This window comes from Orbicella franksi, chromosome 5 (assembly GCF_964199315.1).
Source record: "Orbicella franksi chromosome 5, jaOrbFran1.1, whole genome shotgun sequence".
NCBI lineage: Eukaryota > Metazoa > Cnidaria > Anthozoa > Scleractinia > Merulinidae > Orbicella > Orbicella franksi.
This window is the reverse complement of record NC_138149.1, coordinates 11,216,415-11,238,371: the sequence shown is the minus strand read 5'-3', so window position 1 is coordinate 11,238,371 and position 21,957 is coordinate 11,216,415. Positions and strand designations below refer to the sequence as shown.

The 21,957-nt window shown below is 37.6% G+C and overlaps 3 protein-coding genes across 3 annotated transcripts in view; all 3 read left to right on the top strand.

Annotated features, from left to right (window-relative positions):
• LOC145488723 (putative gamma-butyrobetaine dioxygenase) overlaps nt 1-21,957 on the top strand; it is a 156,854-nt gene that overhangs the window by 89,602 nt on the left and 45,295 nt on the right. The window lies entirely within an intron of this gene.
• LOC145487745 (uncharacterized) lies at nt 31-15,826 on the top strand. The gene is made up of 16 exons (XM_081466563.1): nt 31-502; nt 918-1,015; nt 5,017-5,133; nt 6,852-7,005; nt 7,698-7,814; nt 7,919-8,035; nt 9,296-9,412; nt 10,621-10,737; nt 10,827-10,943; nt 11,294-11,410; nt 11,507-11,623; nt 12,024-12,149; nt 12,315-12,720; nt 13,806-13,985; nt 14,688-14,989; nt 15,566-15,826. The coding sequence occupies exons 1-16, from the start codon at nt 31-33 to the stop codon at nt 15,670-15,672; spliced, it is 2,781 nt and encodes a 926-aa protein (XP_081322689.1). The 3' UTR covers nt 15,673-15,826.
• LOC145488732 (uncharacterized) lies at nt 18,955-20,640 on the top strand. The gene has a single exon (XM_081467655.1). It carries the CDS (start codon nt 19,053-19,055, stop codon nt 19,860-19,862), a length of 810 nt encoding a protein of 269 aa, XP_081323781.1. The 5' UTR covers nt 18,955-19,052; the 3' UTR covers nt 19,863-20,640.

Below are 21,957 nucleotides of genomic sequence, written 5' to 3'. Positions count from 1 at the left end.
AAAAGAAACTGCGACTGGGTGGATTGCAAAATGAATGTACCCCATGCTAGCTATATGGGAGGTGCCTGGGAACGTCAAATTCGATCGGTACGGAACGCTCTCGCAGTCCTGCTGAGCCGCCATGGATCACAGCTCCATGATGAATCCCTGAATACTTTCATGGTTGAGGCTGAATCGATTGTGGATTTTCGACCACTTGAAGTTAATGATGTGAGCTCCCCAGAATGTCTAGATCCACTGACACCCAATCAGCTGCTGACCATGAAATCTTCTGTCGTCCTACCTCCTCCTGGATCCTTTCAGCTAGCGGACCTCTTCTCTAAGAAGAGATGGCGCCGTGTACAGTACTTAGCAAATGAATTTTGGATCAAGTGCAAAGACAATTACCGCCAGTTGCTGCAGCCTAGGCGGAAATGGGTGCGTACAGTCAGACGCATAGAAGTGGGTGATGTTGTCATCATTAAAGATGATAATCTACCCAGGAACCAATTGCGACTCGCTCGTGAGTCCAGACTTACCCAAGCAACGATGGCCTCCTGAGGAAGGTGAAACTCGTAGTAGCAGACCCATCCTTGGATAGACGTGGAAGTAGAACCAAACCTCCTGTGTTTCTTGACAGACCTGTCCAGAAGCTAGTTTGTCTTGTGCGGTGCGGTGAAGATTAATGGCAGACCAGGGAGTCCCCACCGAGAAGAAAGGAGTAGCAAGTTCAAGGACAAACATCCAGCTGATAAACACTGTTTTTATAATTATCTTTTGTCAGGCTTTTTTTTTTCTTTTGAAATAAGTAAATTGACGTTGACAATTTATGGGAGCCATGTAAGCGTTACCGTTGTGTCACAGTGTTGCGTTGCCGTTGTGTTCGCTCTGCATGCGCAGTCAAATGTAAAAGGAAGCTGGCCTCGTGGTTTTCGTAGTGTCAGTGCGGGCGGTGTTCGAGTTTAATGTTAGCATCAAGTTGTATGTAAGATTTCTACTGCCCTTTAGCCAGTTTCGCCCCAACGTCGGGATAGAGGTACGTAAGAAATTATTGTTATCGTTTTCGTCATGATTACGCGTTTTGTCGATTGCCTGTTACCTCGAAATAGTTTGTAATTTCATAGATGATTGACATCTGTTGTTCATAATCGCTCAATGACTTCTATTCATTGCAATTGTAAGTTAGTTAAGGTCGCCTGGTCACACTACCCTTTATTTCAGTTTTTACGTATTGGATCATCATTAAAGTTGCCACATTTGTCTACCTGTCGTGGTTCATTGATGGCTCCGATTCAGTCTGAAAATCTATCGCCGTAACAGGTATTGTTCGGCGATTACCTTTTCAATTCTTTGGTGTTCGATTTTCTTAGGGATTGTAAAATTTAATTTAAGTATAAAATGATTTTTTTTTACTTTGATCACTGTACTTTTCACTACTTATTTGTGTTTAAAACAGAAAACTACCTGGAAAGAAAACTACTTGTTGCCCTTGCTATATATCTAGACTTCCTTTATTAATTTCTAGATTTCCAGCACAACTAGAGTCCAGCTCGTTATTTCCGATGTTAATTTGTAGTCATTAACCGGTAGAAATATTCTTGGAAGTGCCGTTCCCGAGACAACATTTCAAATGGAAATGAGGTCATGGTTCTTGAGGTGTGAAAATAATGAATTAATTATGTCATAAGTTTGATTTCTTTTCGGATGATTAGGCAGTGAAATGTAATTGGCCTTTCTGTGACTGCTTTCATTTTAGTGACCAACTTGTGACTAAAGCTAGTTCGAACCATTAAAAACTCATTACCTGTAATCTAATGGCTAATTGTTAACCTCGCCAGCCTAGATTCAAACTTGGTCTATAATACTCCCTTGCCTTAACTTTCATTGGCTGACAAAGGGAATTTGAGATTAAAAAAAGTAATGATCAACCATACCAGACCAGAGGCAATACATATCATAAGACCAGAAACAAGCAAACAAAAAGTAAACAGCAAGAAAAAAAAATTAAAAATAACCAAACAAAATACCTTTCATGTTCCGATGTGGTTTGAAGTATCGAGTACAAGTACAGTAGTTTTGTACATTTGCTTTCTTTTTAATTTACTTTATTTTTGCCAATCCCGTGTAAAACGTTTTCTAGGAAGCTCTTAGATCTTGTCTTGTCGCAAAATATGGTAAAATGCTTTTGACAAAAACAAGGGAAAGATAGTGCAAGACAAGAACTCCACAATGGTCTTGACTCAAACAAATCTTTTGGGGTGGTGATTTACCTGGTCGCATCGAATTTCCTTAGTTAGCCATCCACCAGATAACCTGGAGGTGTAGCAGGTGTAACTTCGTCTGTTTAAGTAGGATATACTGGCGAGTTTATCTATAAAGAATCGTTGAGTCAACATAATTTTTCCCTGACACCTGTTTCTCTTTTGTAAACCACAGATTACAAATACCTCGTGTTTTTTTTTTTTTCTTTTTGACCCTCTCCCTTTAACACCTCATCTTCCATCTCAAACAAAAAAGTGCACCCCATCACCCAGAATCAAATGCGGCACCTTTCGGTTATAATCATCTCTTCCTTATCACTAATCCACAACGTTGATGCACCGAAATCAATGTTTCAAAACCTACTTATGTAAAGTCAAATTTATAGTAGTGAAACACATTCTAGACTTGTTACGGGAGATGCCAACTTGATTCGATGAAATACCACTGGTCGTTTCGTCCACAGGGCATCTACATCGTGTGAAAGAAAAGTTGTTTGCATTAATTAAGGCCCCGACCACACTACGCTGGAGGAATTTGAAAACTGCGTTTTTAATCTGAAAATACATCGACTGTTTTCCGTTCATACTATAGCCGGAGAAATTTGAAAACGCAACAATCACCGGTCATTTTTGATTTGTGTTTGAGGAAAAACTCTTGCAGGGAAATCATATGATTATCTTGACTTTCAGAAGGTGAAATTCCAATTTGAAGGAGACCATGACTTCTCAACGTACGTAGGAAGGCTTTGATAAGTTCGCAAACGTTTGGAAGTTAGCTTTTCAGCTATCATTGACCTGTTCTATGATGTTACGGAGGATGAATTTTTAAGCCTAAACTGAATAATAATTATCAGTTTCAAGCGCTGCAGGTCCGAGATCATTGTCGATCAGCGAATGACGATTACAGAACCAATCAGATTCGCGACTTACAGTAGAACACAAGTTGAGTGGCTGCAAAAAATGTTGTAAAACAGCCAAGAATGGCTTGAGAAAGTCTAGAAAGTTTGTAAAAAATAAATTTCTGGCAAATTAAAACTAGCTGATCCTCATTCAAGAAAGCCACTAAATGGACAAAATGCAAGACTTTTATTAAAATCTTGCTTTTCATGCCTTTTTTTAGACATAAATGAGTGTTTGACCACCAATCCTTGCTTAAATGGAGCCACGTGTCACAATTCCCATGGAACTTATCGCTATGAATGCCCGTCAGGATATAAAGGAAAACATTGTGGAAATGGTAACCAAATTTCCGAATTAATAATAATAATTATGATAATTTCAAAATAAAAATGAGCGATAGAAATTTTACACAACGTTTCGATGATCAGATTGGTAATTGTCACCTCAATGATGACCAAAGATCCTCTCGTGCCACCTCGACTACCCGTGAACGAAGATACTGTTCACCGAGTGGTATTGCCATTTAAAGGTCAAACGTCGCCGATGCAGTGAAAAAACAACTATTTGACCTGAGCAAGAAAACCGATCACACTCTTCAACCAGTATTCAAGAGTCGCAAAATCTGTGAAGATCTCAAGATGCGTGAACCAAAACCACCTCTAATTAATCAACAATGCGTAGTGTACAATTACCAACGTGATCTGTGCGATGCAGAGTATGTCGGGTATACCAGCCGGCATTTGCACCAACGTATTGATGAACACAGGTTCTCCGCAATCGGAAAGCATTTAAAGAACGATCACAGCCTTTATAACATCGACGCCCTTGCCAATAATTTTTCCGTCCTAAAGAAATGCAACGGAAAACTGGATTGTTTGATTTACGAAATACTGTTTATTAGAAAGAAGAAACCTAGCCTGAACACGCAATCGGATTCCATCCGCGCGAAACTATTTGTTTAACCAAATATGGTAATGAACAATCACACCTCTCACCGCATATATAACACTGTTGAACCGTTATTTTCTTGTCACTTGATAATGATGTCATGACGACATCGAAACCTTGTGTAAAATTTCTATCGCTCATTTTTATTTTGACATGTTTATCGAAATTTAATCTCATCGAATAATTATAATAGTAATAATAATAATTATGAATTATAATAATAATTATGAATTTGTTGTGCGCAAACTCCATACGTATGTGTTCAAATGCGAATTAATAATAATAATGCTTGTGTTTAAAGACCTATTCTTCCAACCGTGAAAGAGAGAACGCATCTTTACATCGCGATCGCTGCTGCATTAGGATGATAAAATAAGCTCGGAGGTGAGCACACAATAACGGGAAGATTACGGTAAACATCTAAACTTTTCACATCACCTCATAACAAAATGATACGGTTATACATATATATATATTTCTCTCTTGTATTATACTGTATTTGTAATTTCAGAAACAGTTTTTATATTATTTATAATTATTTATTTTTATTTATTCCTAGTGTACCCAATTAATTTTAATTCGTTTTCTTACCTATACATTTTAAATCTCAATACATTGTAACGTAGTAGTGTCCCCAATTAGCTTCTGTAAGCTAAATACCTACCCTGACACTTAAATAAAGTTATTATTATTATTATTGTTATTATTATTATTATTATTATTATTATTATATATCGGCCTCAAGATGTCTAATCCCTTCGTTGGACGAATTCGATCAACACCATAGTGAAAAGAAAGAAACCTCTCTTTCACAAGAACTTTCGTAAGGCGACGTTTTAGGAATTGTGGAAACAGAGGTTTTACATGTGAAACTTTGAAATATTGTTTCGAGAAGTACTCATCAATGTACGTCTTATTTCATTTCCAGATATCAACGAATGCCAAACTTCAAAACCTTGTCAAAATGGAGGAACCTGTCAAAACCTTCCTGGTGGTTACAAATGCTCCTGTGCTTCCGGTTATACTGGAGAAAACTGTCAAACAGGTTCGTGTCAGTTCGTTTTGAAAAATTCCAGATATAATGGGTTGCAAGTATAACGTTCATATTCTGTTCTCTTTAAAGACATCGATCAATGTCTGATATCCAAGCCTTGCCAAAATGGTGCAAAGTGTGAAAACATCCCTGGGGATTACCGCTGTCTATGTCAGGCTGGATACAAAGGAAAAAACTGCGACAAAGCTACCGGCACTTTAACTCTCTCTTATTCGGTGTAGAAGACAGAGTTAACGTAAATCAATAGAGACCAATAGGATAAAAGAACGAGAAAAATAATGAAAACAGTAGATTTGAGAGGCGGTGTTCTGTTGTGACGTGTCCTGTGTCTTAAACACCAAGAAGGAACCAACACTTTCCTTCGTTAACAGTGAAGTTAAACATGTAATCGACTATCAAAGGATTTTCAGATGCGCTTGAAAAACCAACATCTAATTTTAAGGAAAATAGAGTGTCTGTCTTATAAAAATGTCCTCTCTAGCTGGTTTTAAGCGCAAGTGCACCTTTTCACTTTAAATTATTTACTTTAATTGTGTCTGAAAATGGCGCGTTTATGGCATATTCAGACCACTTTTTTTGGATCTGCTGTCACATGACTTAGAAATGACGCCATCATTTACAAATCACCACCCTAATTTTTTTTCATTTCACAAGTTGTAAAACGCCAAAAATGGAACGAAAATAGCCAAAACCGATAGGAAAAGCTAAAAATTATGCAAGCAACAGTGTTTTTCTTTGTTTTTTTTTTCTGAGTTAAACCAATGAACTCACGAAATTGGCAAATTTTATAAATATCTTTTGGTAACAATTTGGCATAACAATGCATTGGTACGGTCAAGGATCTTGAATGGCATTTTAACATGCAGTTTTTACGAAAATTGAACTGACTTGGAGAGCGTTGTTATTGAATTAAAATGTCTAAAAAAAATAGAAACTAAGGCCCGTTCCAAACGCCGCTCCATTCATGCGCCGAACCTAACTCATGAGAGTTAAGTACGGCAGAAGAGCGGCGTTTGAATCAGTTTGGTTCGGCAGGTTAGGTTTGGTGCGGCAAACAACATTAAATTCGGCAGGGTCTGTCACACTATGCGACGTTGGAGCGGCAGCTGATTCATACGGCGTTCTTCCTCATGTGTCGAACCTGATGCATAAATTACTGTAATTTATTTTTCATATAACGGGACTCGTAATTGGTTCAAAATTAAGTGGCGTGTCCAGTCATGCATGAAGCTCAAAGCCGTCGCTAAAAATGAAGACAACAAAATACCAGTATATTTCCGATTTATGAGAAACGGGACTGTATAAGCGAGTTTCTTTAGCGCAAATTCATTTTTTGCTTTTTCTTCGTGATAATAGCCCAGCTTATTAGATTTCCCTTTAACAAGTCGATTTGACCGGGAGAAAACCTGTCTAAATACAAACACTGAACCTTGAGTTTGAATTTGCATGATAACAGCGAAATGTTAGTCACAGCTTTTCTATTTGGACAGAGTGCTGGAATTCAGAACGCATAATTTCTCGTCGAAAATTGTTACCAACGGCTTCCCGAATTAAATTCGACGCAAGTACGCCGTCTGAACCAGCCGTCGCTCCAAAGTCGCTCTAAAGTCGAACTTAATCAAGTTTGGTTCGGCACATGAGTGGAGTGGCGTTTGGACTGGGCCTAACAATCTCCATTCAAAAAACCAACTGAATGATTAAAATGTTAGATTTTAATTAAATTCTTGCTTATTATCCTGTTTTTAGACATTGATGAGTGTGTGACTGTCGATCCTTGCTTAAATGGAGCCACGTGTCACAACTCCCATGGAACGTATCGCTGTGAATGCCCGTCCGGATATAAAGGAAAACACTGTGGAAATGGTAACCAAATTCCTGAATTGATAATAAATGGCTTGTTTTACCAAATATACTTACTAACTGTGAAGAGAACGTCTCTCCACACCACGATCGCTGCTACAGTAGGATGATAAAATAGGCTCAAGGGTGAACACACCTTGTATTTTTGTTTCTCATACTTTCTGCACTCTTCACGTAAATCTAGTTCCATTTTCCATCAGTGGTTCTCCCATTCATGTTACTCCCCTTTTTTTTTTTTTTTATCTCAATTTAGTTTCTCCGCCGCCTTGACTAGCAATGCCTGTTAATATACCCATAATATATTTTCTAACGTAAGGGTATATAAATAGAACTTAACTAGACGAGGGGATAATTGAAAAAAAGATAAATATCTGCTACATAGAACAAATGACCTATTGCATTCCGCCACCCTTGAGAAATCGGCCAACATTTTAAGAATAGCTAGGCGTTGAATGGAACATTTATTACTAAAAAAAAATGCCCTTTGTTTAGTTATTGTGCAAATCATAACGGAAACATTAAGATAAGTAACTAGAAGAGAAAAAAAAAACTTTTTTCCACCAAAAGCATCTCGAGGTGACGATTAAGGAATCTTGGAATCAGAGCTTTTGCTTTTGAAACTATAAAATATTGCTTGCAAAAATCTTTAATTAAGGATATAAAGTCCCACTAAATATGTGGTATTTTGTTTGCAGATATCAACGAATGCCAAACTTCGAAACCTTGTCAAAATGGAGGAACTTGTCAAAACCTTGCTGGTAGCTACAAATGCTCCTGTGCTTCCGGTTACACTGGAGAAAACTGTCAAACAGGTTCGTATCAGTTCGTTTTGAACACTCTCAAAACACCCTGCGATACCAGTATGATGTTAGTACAATATTCTGAATATTAGTATAATATTCTGCTCTCTTTATAGACATCGATGAATGTCTGATATCCAAGCCTTGCCAAAATGGTGCAAAGTGTGAAAACATTCCTGGGGATTACCGCTGCCTATGTAAGCCTGGATACCAAGGAAAAAACTGCGGCAAAGGTAAAGCACTTTCCTCTATCAACAGTGAACTAAAACATGCAGTCAACTGTCAAAGGATTGCCAAAAATATACTTTGAAAATTTTACTGAAATACAACAGCTCTTTGTAACGATGTCCTCTCAGGCTGATTTTTAGCCCAAATGAGAAACAAACATGCATCACCATCAATTTGTCTTGTCGAAGTATTTCGCACTTCAAACATACGAAGTTTTCAAACATTCTATCTCATTCAGCTACTAGTTACTTGCCAGTGATTTCTTTATCTCTCAATTCAGTAGACGATCTACCTTGGGTAGCTAAGGAAAAAAGAAAATTGGACAAAGGCACGGAGAGGAAAACCATTACATTAATCGGTGTCTAGATTAATTTCAAACACCCAACCTACATTACATGTATTTAATCATTGTCTTTTATAGATGTTGATGAATGCTTGACTTCTAAACCTTGCTTAAACGGAGCTACATGTGTCAACAAACCTGGAAGTTACAGCTGTACATGTCCACAAGGGCATACAGGGAAAAACTGCGAAAAAGGCAGGTAAGCTTATTTTTATTTTTAAAGCGCAGCTGATAATCAATATTTCTTAGAGAACGCACAGCCAGAATTGGAAGCCTGGAGTACTTCTAAACTTTTGGGGATATCCAACGTCATGCAGATTTGATGATGAATGCGTACGAAAATATGAATTTTCACCATAAAAATTTAGCCTTCTGCTATTACTACGTCTTTCAGTTTGAAAACTACTTACATTTTTTACTATTTTTTTTTTACTTTTCTGTGTTTGAAGATGCCCCGTTTAACCTTATGCAGACCAGAATTTTTATGCATCTGTTTTCATGTGACGCCACAAATGAAGCCATCATTCACGAACTGCTATCTTGGATTCAATATCTTGGATTTTATAAGTTTTTTAAAGTTATTGCAGCCAAAAATGGTTTTAAATTACTCAAACAGATAGCTGGGAAAACCTAACTGCAAAAAGGAATGGAAGTTACTGCAAGAAAGTTGATTTTTTTATCAGTTAAACTATTAAACTCAAAAATTGGCGAGTTTTCGTAAACTTCACCTTGTAACAATTTGGCATTACCTATCACTGGTCTAATATCTTGAAATTTTAACGGGCATGTTTTAATTTTTTTTTAATTTTTTGAGAGCAATTACAGTGACTGACCAGTTTAAACTAACTATTCAAGAAACCCACTCTGAGTGGTTAAAATATTACTTTTTAATTAAATTCTTGTTTTTCATACATGCTTTTAGATGTTGATGAGTGCTTGACTGTCAATCCTTGCTTAAATGGAGCCACGTGTCACAACTCCCATGGAAGTTATCGCTGTGAATGCCCATCAGGATATAACGGAGTACATTGTGGAAATGGTAACCAAATCCCAAATCCCCTGATTAATTCTTTTAAGAACATGAATTCCAGTTTAAAACTTTTTCTAGTGTACTAGCCTGAGGTGAAACCAAACCATGTTAGGCAAATAAAGTCCTTACTAGAATAACATGGTAAAATCAGGCATAAACCCACATGGAGTTTTTATTTCTTTATATTTTCCCCCTATGCACATCTTGATTTTCTTGTTTATTATTATTATTCTTGATTTTGACTCTTCATGATGAGACAATAAAAATACATACGGCGATACATCTAAATATACCCTTAATTTCTTTTCTTACCGAACGGTTTTCTTGGAGGAAAACGTTTCTTGAAAGCAAGGACATTTTATTTATTTGTTATTTTGTAACAAGTGGTGAATTACAATCATCTCCCTTCAGAAGTCCGTCAATATTACAAGAATGGCTACTCGTTGTGCAGAGCATTTGTTAGTAAAAACAAGCTATAGTCCAATTATTTTGCAAATCATAACAACAAAATATGCTGTTTTATAGATATTAACGAATGCGAAACAAAGAAACCTTGTCAGAATGGAGGAACTTGTAAAAACCTTCCAGGAAGTTACAAATGTTCCTGTCAAACAGGTTATACCGGAAGAAACTGCCAAAAGGGTGCGTATATACGTATGCATTTATATCATGATAAGGTATACCAATACAGTGAAATATTATGATCACTTTTTTTGTTGTAGACGTTGATGAATATTTAACATCCAATCCTTGCATTGCCAAAACGAAGCTAAATGCGTTAACTCTCCAGGAAGTTACCGCTGTGCATGCCAACCCAGATTCACAGGGGAAAACTGTGCCAATGGTATGAACACTTACCTTAAACACTGAGAACTACCATTTCAACATTTTTATATTTTCTATTTTGTTATGATATCATATGAAAATGTTGGAATGCTGGTTTTCAATGTTTAAGTTAAATATCTCGTACTCAAAGTGCACGTGTCGTACCTCCCTGTAAAACAATATTGAACAGTACCCTGACTCTGAGAAAGGAGAAACCTCTGTTTCTTGTTGTTGTTGCTATTCTTGTTTTTTTTTTTTTTTTTTCACAATAAGCCTCTTAGTCTGACGTTTAAAAGTATCCGTGGTTTTGCATGTGGAACTATACAATATTGTAACGGCAAAGAAAATAAATAAAAACAATATCCATATTTATATGTCGTACCTGTTTACAGATATCAACGAATGCCAAACTTCCAAACCTTGCCAAAATGAAGGAACTTGTGAAAACGTTCCTGGAAGTTATGAATGTACCTGTACAACAGGTTATACTGGAAAGGACTGTCAGAAGGGTGCGTAAAATGCTCAGTCGTATTATTAGAAACTCTGACAAGTACAAGTACAAGAGTATTATTGAGAGATTACTTATCATCTGTTACAGACGTTGATGAATGTTCGACTTCCAACCCTTGCCAAAACGGAGCGACTTGTTTGAACAAACCTGGAACTTATCGCTGTAACTGCCCATCCGGATTTTCAGGAAAAACGTGCAACACTGGTGAGAAAATTTAGATCTTAATGAGACATATCATCAACTGCTATATAACTAGATGAGATACCATTGTTTTGAGTAAGTTCTCTTATGCAATACTTACTTAATGCATGTAAGATACTATGGTGAATAATTTTTTGCCATCATTTTATTCAAATGACATATTACAACGAAAAAATTCAATTCTTCTTTCCATCCGTTACCAGATCACTCAGCCAGTAACATAATGCTGCTAACGATAGAAAAAACCTTTCACTATAATCAGCTAAGACAACAAACGACTTACTGCAGGAATTACATTTAAATTTATAGAATATTGCTAGAAACTTATTTTTAAAAAATCTGTCTTTCTACAGATATCAATGAATGCAAAACCAAGAAACCTTGTCAGAATGGAGCAATTTGTGAAAACCTTCCAGGAAGTTATAGATGTTCCTGCAAAACAGGTTATACAGGAAAAAATTGCCAGAAAGGTATCTATCAAAACAAACAAACTTTAAAAAAAATCATTTTGCTTTGAAAATAGATGTATATGTAAACATTTACTCTTTGCAAATTAATTTATTCAGACATCGATGAATGTTCCACTTCTAAACCTTGCTTAAATGGAGCTAAATGCGTTAACAATCCAGGAAGTTATCGGTGTATATGCCAACGCGGATTCAATGGACCAGACTGTAGCAAAGGTGACAGTTTGTTCGTATTTTGTTTAATATTAGATTCTATTCTTCGGAAATTTTTTGCCTCATTTTGTTTTCAGCACTACTCATTTTTCTCCATAACTTTTCTATATTTTCAATCAACTATCAATTATCAATTTGCCGCATTCAACATCGACAATATAGAAATGTTGATTCATAACTCCTATACACAACTGCTAGAAAAAAGGAGTGGTTATTTTTTTGTACTTTCAAAACATTGCCGGATTTAAAACAACTTGCTCACATTGAGGCGGAACAGACATATGTTCGGTCTTGTACGTGGAGAAATATAGTATGTTGAATAAACGTTTTCACTTTTTTAGCCAGGATGATTTTTTTTTTCTTCAAGGAACTTCAACTATCTAATTAATAATTTTCTCGGCAGACATTGACGAATGCACAGTCAAGAATGGCGGATGTTCGCATGACTGTACAAACACAGTTGGAAGCTATGAATGTTCATGCCCTAACGCCGAACTATCACTCGCCGGGGATCAACATACTTGTGAAGGTACACAGAAGAACACAGCTTTCTCGTAAAAGCATTGTCCTCATTAACGGGAACTCCTATAATTACCTTATTTCAAAGCGTTCTACCTTGTTATGTTTTTGTTTTTCTTGTCAGATTATCCGGCCTCATTTGACACTGCGAATTTCTTTATTTCTTATTTTATAGCTCAAGGAGTCACTGTCAACTGTTTTCAAAACGAGATGTCCATAACAATTCCCAAACCCATTCTCAAAGGATTGGACCCCGAGCACATTCGTCTCCTGGATCCGAGCTGCAGAGCGACAGAAACTCTCACCCATTTCAGTCTCCAAACACCGCTGACCGGATGCAACAGTACACGCAGATACACAAAGTCTGCTATGGTGTACAGCAATAAAGTTCTGGAGATTCCATTGAAAAACACGGATATCGTAACACGCGTCCGAGAGATCGAGATTCCTTTCAGTTGTTATTATTCCAAGTACGGAGAGGCCACAGCAGTGGGATTAAAACCAAAAAATAGAAAACTGGTATTCTCAGAAAAGGGAACTGGAAACTTCACTGTCCTCTTGGAATTATACCACAGTAACAGGTATAGCAAATTGGGCACCAGCTACAATTGAGCATTTATCTATTATAACTCTTAATTATTTCTACTTTTTTTATAATTTACTGCTTTAACGCTTTATTTCAGTGCTTTGAACGCATGATTTGAAAAGTACAAAAACAATCTGACTATTCACAGGTCAATAAGATTAATTTATCCGGCTTTATTTGGTTCGTTCAAGTTACCTATATTCATGGTAATAGATGTCCAACAGTAGCAACTGATTAAATGAAAGAATGAAAGATGCGAATGCAGCCATAACACTGCTGGAAAAATGACTTGAAAAATTTCAGGCTCTGAACGGGATTCGAACCCACGACCTTTGCGTTACCGGTGCAATGCTCTACCAACTGAACTATTAAAGCTACATGAGAGCGGTCGTGTGTGAGTTCGGCCCTATATGTTCAGTGGACGTAATACTCGGCTCAAGCATATGAATTCCATGGTAATAGATGTCCAACAGAAATTTTTTCAGGTCATTTTTCCAGTAGTGTTATGGCTGCATTCGCATCTTTCATTCTTTCATTTAATTGCTACTGTTGGACATCTATTACCATGGAATTCATATGCTTGAGCCGAGTATTACGTCCACTGAACATATAGGGCCGAGCTCACACACGACCGCTCTCATGTGCCTTTGATGATTCAGTTGGTACAGCATTGCATCGGTAACTCAGAGGTCGTAGGTTCGAATCCCGTTCAGAGCTTGAAACTTTTTAAGGTCATTTTTCCACTAGTGTTATGGCTGCATTCGCATCTTTCATTCTTACCTATATTCACTTTCGTGTTAATGCTTCTAATAGAGAGTTGGAAATAAATCGCAAAAATATACGTTACTTTTGCTGTTTTTTAATTATTTACAATGCGATCAGAGAAAATTAGCACTACTAAACAACAAAATAAATTAAAATTAAATGTATTTTTTTCAACCATAGTCATCAAAGTTCGACAACTTTATCTGCCATTTACGTCCCATTTTTTCCATTCATACAACTAATCTTTTATATACATTTAAAGGTAACTCATTACTTCCAATTAATTCCTTATTTTTTTGGGACGTTTCTTTTCAGATTTGTCAAATCATACCAGGCAAAGGATTTCCCTGTGTCCTTGAAACTCCGCCAACAGATGTTCTTACAAGGCAAAGTTGACAGTAATGACAACAGACTGTCAATCATGGCTGAAGACTGCTTCGCTACCCCAACGGCTGATGACAATAACCCCAAGAGGCATCAAATTATTGGAGACGGGTGAGACAATGATGATGGCGCCCGTCTTTCCTATTTCCCATTACTTGATATCAAATACGAAAGACCGTCTTTGACCACATTCCCAAACACTGAGGAAAATGGAAAATGCGAAACGTAGCGTTATATTTTATATGAACATTCAGGTGTTTGGAAATTTGGTCAAACACTGTCTTGAGTGTTTGGCATATCTTCTCAATCCAAACTGAAACTAAAGAGTAAACGGAGAAATGTAATAAGATTTATACTAATTAAGATCAGATATCCAAATTTCCTTTGGTTAAAATTGATGAATTCGTAATGAGCTTGAGAAAAATATATAAGAATTACGTCAAAGTTTCTTGAAAAAGAAAACAAATAATTCAAAGAATTTCCATTCATGTTTCACGATCACCCGTGATCTCGAAAAACAAGTAATTCGTTTTGCAAACGAATTAGCCTCTCGCCATTCCATTTCACTTCACACAATTCAAGAATGCAATCTTCCAAAACTGGGACCTATATTGTTTGAATATTTATCTTCCACACTTGAGCAACAGGCAAAAAGTTGAGGATGAAAGAAATAACTCCTTAGATGAATTGTTCTCTCAATCAGAATAAACTCCACACGATTGATTTTGACCCATTTTAAGCACTAGCTGTTTATTGAACCTCTGGGTAAATCATCCAATTAAACAAATTTCCATTTATTTCAACTCTCTAAAGGTGCGCTGTTGATGACACAGTAAAACTACTGCCATCCCCAAAAGGTTCCTTCCGCTTCACTTTGGAAGCCTTCGAGTTCACTAAGCAGCCATTCATCTTCATTCACTGCCACGTGGTTGTCTGCAATGCATCTGACACTCAATCCAGGTGTGCCAGGGGCTGCCAGTCGAATGACCGACGAAGACGCGACATTAGAGACCACAAGGTGTATTCGCTTGGACAAGGACCTATAGCCCGGGATTATACCAACGAAGATGAAGAGAACGATAAAAATCTGACTGCCAAAAAATCGGAAACATCGGGTAAGAAAGCTTTTGGTAATGTACCCAATCACGACAAATCTCGTGGCTTAGCGCTTTTTAAATTGAATTAAAATTGGGACCAAATCTGAAATTAATTAGATGTAGACCAAAACCAGTACTCTTTCAGAGATGACCTTATTCTCTTTTTAACATTTTGTAAACGACGCTATTGTACAATATTTATTACGCCATCTTTATTTCTGTATACTCCGAGTGCCTCCTATGGGAACTCGTTACTCTTATTTTAAACTCTATCAATCTTAAGGCTGCAATCAATAGGCCCTTTGCACGATCCGGTCACATGGTACAAAATCACACATGCTGGTGAGCAAGTTACGCAGTGGGACTTCCAAAACAATGCAACTCGTACCAGTCAGCCTGGAACTGCCTTTGTTTTGGAAGTCCCACTGCGCAACTTGCTTACCAGCATGTGTGATTTTGTACCATGTGACCAGATCGTGCAAAGGGCCTATTTAGAAATGATTCATTAGAGACCTGGTATTCTAACAAAATATCTGAAGAGTGCAAAAAGCAACACATAAAGGGTTAAAAGGAAGGTTTTCTCTTCTCTTTCAGTTGAAGTGAACATGCCACTTGTTGCCACCATGGCCGCCATGACAGCCCTAAGCGTTTTCGGTGTTGCACTCATGGCCTTACGAGACAGATCACGTAGTGCCCGCTAATAGCAATAAAGAAACCAACAAAAGAATGGAATTATTGTTGAATCTTTATTATAAACTAATAAAACACGTTTTCAAGCCATTGAAGTGGCGTTCATTGAGCTTTTTTTCTTTAACTAAGAACAGTTTAAAAATGCTTTGAATTACTTGATTTTTCTTATGGCAACACACGATTACACAGCACTTAAACCCTTCTCCAATTTTTTTGATAACAGGGAAAATTACCTTAATTTACCTCTTTTACCATTACCACTACTCTGTTTTCAAGCGGAAAACTCCTTTAGCGCACATTTTTATCAAGATACAAATCTTAACAGGGTAAACAGATTAAAATTACATCTGCACTTTCACTCCAGTTGTAATCACTCAACTCAATCTCTTGCGTGTGTGCAGACGGCGTGTGCTAATTCGGATTGTCTAGTTGGAAAATTTGGATGCTCGAAAAAATAAGAAAAGCTTTGTAGTTGCCCGCAACTAAAACAGTTGTCTTAAAATGTTAACTTCGTGGCCGAGATGGTTCCAAACGAAGACTGTACTTGGCAAAAATTGAAATTCTTCAAACACTTCAATATTTCGACTTATACGCCGTAAATTCCTTGAAAGTGAAAAAACTCAGTCAACGTATTTTCCAAGGAACCGGGCAATGTGCTTGGATATAACAGTTCTGACACAGAGCGCACTAACCTGGTCGTTGGTGTCCTCACCTCTGGATCAAACGGTCGGGGTTCGAACCCTGGCAGGGGACATTATGTTGTGTTCTTGGGCAAAACACTTTACTCTAACAGTGCCTCCCTCCATCCAAGCGTATAAATGGGTACCGATAAATGTAATGCTGAGGAGTAACCCAGGCCTAGCAACCCATCCACAGGGGAGTAGAAATCATCCTGGGTTGCTGCATACTACTGAAAGCGGATTTTACTAGAGATGTTTGTATTCTCGGTATTGGACTGGAACTAGCTTGCAGTGCAGACTCCTGTGGGGGAATATCATTAAAAAGCGATAATTTCTATTTGCATTTGAAGAGACTCCCCGCATTAGCCTCGGTTGCAAGCTAATTCCAGTCCAATACCGAGAATACGAATATGATCTATTGATTTGGCTCGTATGCAGACTTAAGATATGCCTTTAGCTTGATTTTTGGTTACTTCGTGACCATTATAGTGCAAGATAAATTGACGGAACGCTCGTTGTGGGTTGTTGATCCGCAGCAGATAACCATACGACTAGATTGATCTATTTGGCCAGCATTATAGCAGGTCAATGGCAATTCTCTCCTATGGGAACATAAAAGAATTTAAACAGAAAAAAAATTCTTACAGGTTTTTATGCCGAAATTTTATTTACTTTAAATAATTTTTTATTATGCGTCTGGCTTTCCAAAAATGCTAATCGTGATGACCTAACCCGAATTACAATCAGGTCTAATACTATTATATGTCTTCTGTCAAAATTATTAAAATCAAAAATTACAGGTAAAATTTATGCCAAATTAACTCGCCCGGATTTATCCGGTCACCAAAACTCTCGGATACGAAGGAAAGCACTTAAAGTACAATTTGAAGCGAATGGTTAAGCCGATTCTGGTGATATTATTTGTGGGGAAAATTGGGTGGATATTTCAACAATTAATTTTAGTGTCAAGAAGGTAAATTTGTGATCTACCGGATTATATTTCGAATATTGAACTTCATAAACACCGAAGCGCAATCGAAATGTCGTTGGTTATTACCCAAAATTCTTAGATTACATGTATGTCAAGACAAAAAATATCTAGTCAGTATCGTATCTGAAGATGTAGCTTTCTTTGCTAAAATGATTTTTTGTAGGCACGCTTCCGTGACCGGTCGAATGAAACTTGGAATGAAACTAGTACTTAGCTAGTTACCATTGGAATAAACCATGCTGACTATAATTCATCAAGTACTTTTGAATGTCACCAGCCTTTATTCAAAAATTACAAGATCGTGGGAGTTAATGTCAAACTTTTTATGAATTCGAATTCGAAATGAGCGATTAATTTGAACTTTTTGTGAACTGCAGCCATTCCATCCTTTAAAAAAAGCACTGAGTTTGATAGTCAGAGGTTTATCTGCTGTCCTGTTAGTTGTCTTCGCCACTGAAAACAGTTGGTGGTCATCTGCATACATAAATAACCTGTTTTCATCAGTGGAGATGTGTAGATCGCTTTGGAAAGCATTCCAAAGAAGAGGCCCGAAGGCCGATCCCTGGGGACATCCTCTTGCGGTAGCGTACCAATCACTTGTTGTTTCTTGACTGATCCTAACCTGTTTTTCCTATTTGTGAAATATGATCGCATTAGGGCTATTGAGTTGTTAGAGAAACCGTATACACTCAGTTTGTTGATCAGTAGGGTAGCGTTCAGCGAATCAAATGCCTTTGACATATCAGTGGACAAGACTCCGACAACGTTCCTGTTATCAACAGCCTGTTTCCATCTTTCTGCCATTCCAATAAGGGAAGTTTACACAGTTTACACATTTGCTATACCACGTCATCTCACGTACTGTCAGACTGTCTGGCATTTTTGTCGCTCTTCTGATGCCAGAAAACTAGAACGAATTCAGGAACGAGCACTACGAGCTGTTTATTGTGACAATAACTCGACTTATGAGGGACTCTTGCAAAGAGCGAAACTACCAACACTTCATACGCGGCGATTGCAAGCCATTGCAACCATAATGTATAAAGTCAAAAATGGTTTGGCGCCTCCTTACATTGCGGGATTATTTGTTGTTACCAATTCTCAATATTACCTTAAAAATTCTGATTTCACCATACCCAGATTTCGGACTGTTGCTCATGGCAAACATAGCCTGATTTATTTAGGCCCTGTCATTTGGTCCAAACTCGACAAATCTATTCGATCTTCTGAATCATCGCGCACTTTGAAAAAGCGCATCAAATTGGTTGATTTCACTAGCCTGCTGGACAGTACTTGTAGAGACTGTTCTTTATGTAACAACTAACACTTGATCTTACTGCATGACTCACTGTTTGTTTTATATATATATTTTAAAACACTTACATTTCTTTAATCGTAGTCAGGTGTCCCCAGTTAGTATACATTGTATGCTAGCAACTTTGACACGTTAATAAAGTTCTTATTTTATCGTATCATATCTATTCTCGCTGCGTTTTAAGGTACTTAATTGGGACTTTGGGCAGAGGAAAAAAATTGTTTTAACAATTTTAGCGCATTTAAAATGCATCCTGTCTTGTCGCTTACAGGTGCAGACTAGTGAGTCAAATTTATTATTCATTGATGGCTATATAAGTGAGCTAAATGTGTTGCATCTGACACAATTTTCACTTCGGTTATTTATCAACACAGCACCGAATCAAAGGGAGCAGGCATAGATACGATGCGAATCACCACAGCGCTACTTTTATTTTCCATTGCTCTTTTGATGGTAGAGTTATCCGAAGCTGCCACGAAACGCCGTTCGAGGTCCAGTTCATCAGGATCAAGAAGACGCTCAACTTCCAGGACATCTGGTTCATCCAGTCGATCAAGGTCCAGCTCGAAAGGCTCAAGCTCTAAGCCCAAGATCACCAAATACACACCCATCGAACCCAACACAGTCCGCTCACCTGTCATTGTCCGCCAAACTAAAATAGGTTCGCGTTCAAGTACGTTGAAGAAAGTTGTCGCCGGTTACTTGGTGTACAGGTATGTGCTTGGCAGTGCACCGGTGTACCGACAGGGATACCCGATGTATCGTAATTACGTCTCCATTCCAAAGAACAGAGCTGTGAGGCTTTCCAAAAAGGAGGAGAAACTAATGGACTTGGAAGGAGAGCGGTGTCTGGGGAATTCAGCGACAAACCAAACGCTGCGAGATGGAATTGACGACGACCTCACTGAACTGAACACAACGATTCATTACAAGGAAAGTGGAAAAACTGTGAATCTTTCTGGAATGAACAATGCAGTTTCTCTGGAAGATGTTAAGGATCAGGATTTCGAGGTGATAAGTCGCGCTCGATATAATACTTCGATTGTGGTCGGAACGAACTGTTCGCAACTCGAGATGCGAATTGAAGGAACAATGGTGGAAATGTACGAGACGAATCCGAATGGCGCGAGTGCTGTTGGGCTCAATAAGTTGCTGCTTGCCTCTAGCGCAATGGCTGTATTTATTGCTTTGTTTAAGAAAACTTGGTTCTGTTGAAAAAAAATGAGAGGAGGCTTTTTGGCTTTTGGCTCCGATACATTCCCTTGAGTGTGTTGGTTAATGATAAATTTTTAATTTTGCTGACCATTATTTAAATTTGCATCTGTCAGAACTTTGAACAGTAGCTCGTTTATCAACTTCTTGTTTTAATTGTTAGTCTTGATCCAATGCTTTGCTTTTTAATATTTTAGTGTGTCTCGTATCTTAGCTTTTTATATTATCGTTGCATATTTGAGAATCTTTCTACATCATTAATTTTTAACATGTCATCTTTTTATTCTGAAAATATTCATATGAGGGCCACTGGTCTTTCAGTGATTACTGTTCTGTGTTACCCTCGATAAATAAAGTTGGTTATTTATTTATTTATTTATTTATTTAGTATCTAAGGCCTTTTCCACATTACGCCGGAAAAATTTGAAAACGCAGCTTTATTTCTACCGTAAGGCCTACCGTCCACATTAATCAGGAGAAATTTCAACGAAAATGGAACTTTTCGAGAACACTCTTCAACCGGAGCAATTAGAAAACGCCAGCTGTGTGTTTTAGTGTACATCAGCCACGGAAAAATATTTTCAACATTTTGAGCTTTTTAGAAAACGGTGACGTCACGATAATCAAATGATTCTTCATCAAACACAATTCAAAATTGTCGGTGATGTTGCGCTTTCAAATTTCTCTTTCGTTGTGTGGACGGCGCCTACAAAAAAACTGTCATCAAATATAGTTCCATTTGTAAATTAATGGAAAGAACTGTGGTACATAATTAAAGATACACGACTCCTTCTGTCGATTACATTAAGGGCCCATTAACCGATTCATGCGCGCGCTCGCGCGCGTTGCTAAGGAGGTGAAATTTCACTTCCGGTTACTTACGTCAGCCTGAGCGCGGAAACTAATAACAACTCAAAAACTTGCACATTCGCTTACATTTTAGAAGTTTTTCTTTGTGTTTCACAAAATACAAAGCAAAACAAAAGTACAAGCAAAGACAAAATAAGGGAAAGACAGATAAACAAGAGCAACAGAAAGAGAAAAACTAACTCCGTGTGGCTTTGTATGATCTTACCGAAGTGCGCTGGTAGTGTAAATTGCGCACGCGCTGATAGGGTAACTTCCAATATCTATCGGGCGCACTTCCGGTTTCTTTAAATGCTAAAGGAAACGCAGTTTTTCATGAAATCCAGCCTTTTTCGACGAATTTTGATTAAAGCCAATGTTGGAAACATAGCTATGCATTCCTTTTTCGAAATCATGCTTTTTTCAGAGAATTACGAATTTTTCAATATTTTGAAATGCTTTCAAAATCTGACCTTTTAGAAATGAAACAAAATCGATGCATAGCGTAATGAGGATTTAAATTAAAATATTAAATCAATGAAAAAAATCCCGATAAAGTAATTTGTCTGGGAGCCTTTGCATTTTCTGTATTAGTCACATGACCATGGGCGTGGCCTGATGACGTCATGACTAGTGTCACTGATCGTGAAAAAGTTAAAACCCATGAAATAACTCTGAACTAACTAAAAATGATGAGGTTATATGAGAATAAATTTTCCTTAGCAACGGCTCGAAAAGATCGGTTAATGGGCCCTTAATAAAGCAAATGAAAAATATAGGGTGCAAGTGGAACGTACGTAAGAGCCGAATTGCAATCCTGCGAATTTCTTAACAGAAACCCTCTCCCCTTTTCAGAACAAATATATGATTTCCGATCAGAAAAACTCAAACCTCGTCCAAAAAAAATTTTCTCTTTTTCAGATCTGTTAAAAAGACTTGTCTCTACAAATATACCATATTTGGTATTCTCAGTATTGGACTGGAACTAGCTTGCAACTGAGGAAATTGCGGGGTCTTTTCAAATACAAATGAACTCCATCTCTTTTTAATGATATTCCTCGGCATGAGCCTCCATTGCAAGCTAGCTCAATACCGAGAATACGAGCATGGTCTATTACGTGTATGTTCTCGATACATTTGAGTAAACGTTTGGGAAAAGCGTCCAGTTCAGACCTGGGGCCTGTTTCTCCAAAGCCCCGGAAACTTTTTGGGCCCGAAAAGCCATTTTTAGTGCATCGGTATTTAAAGACAG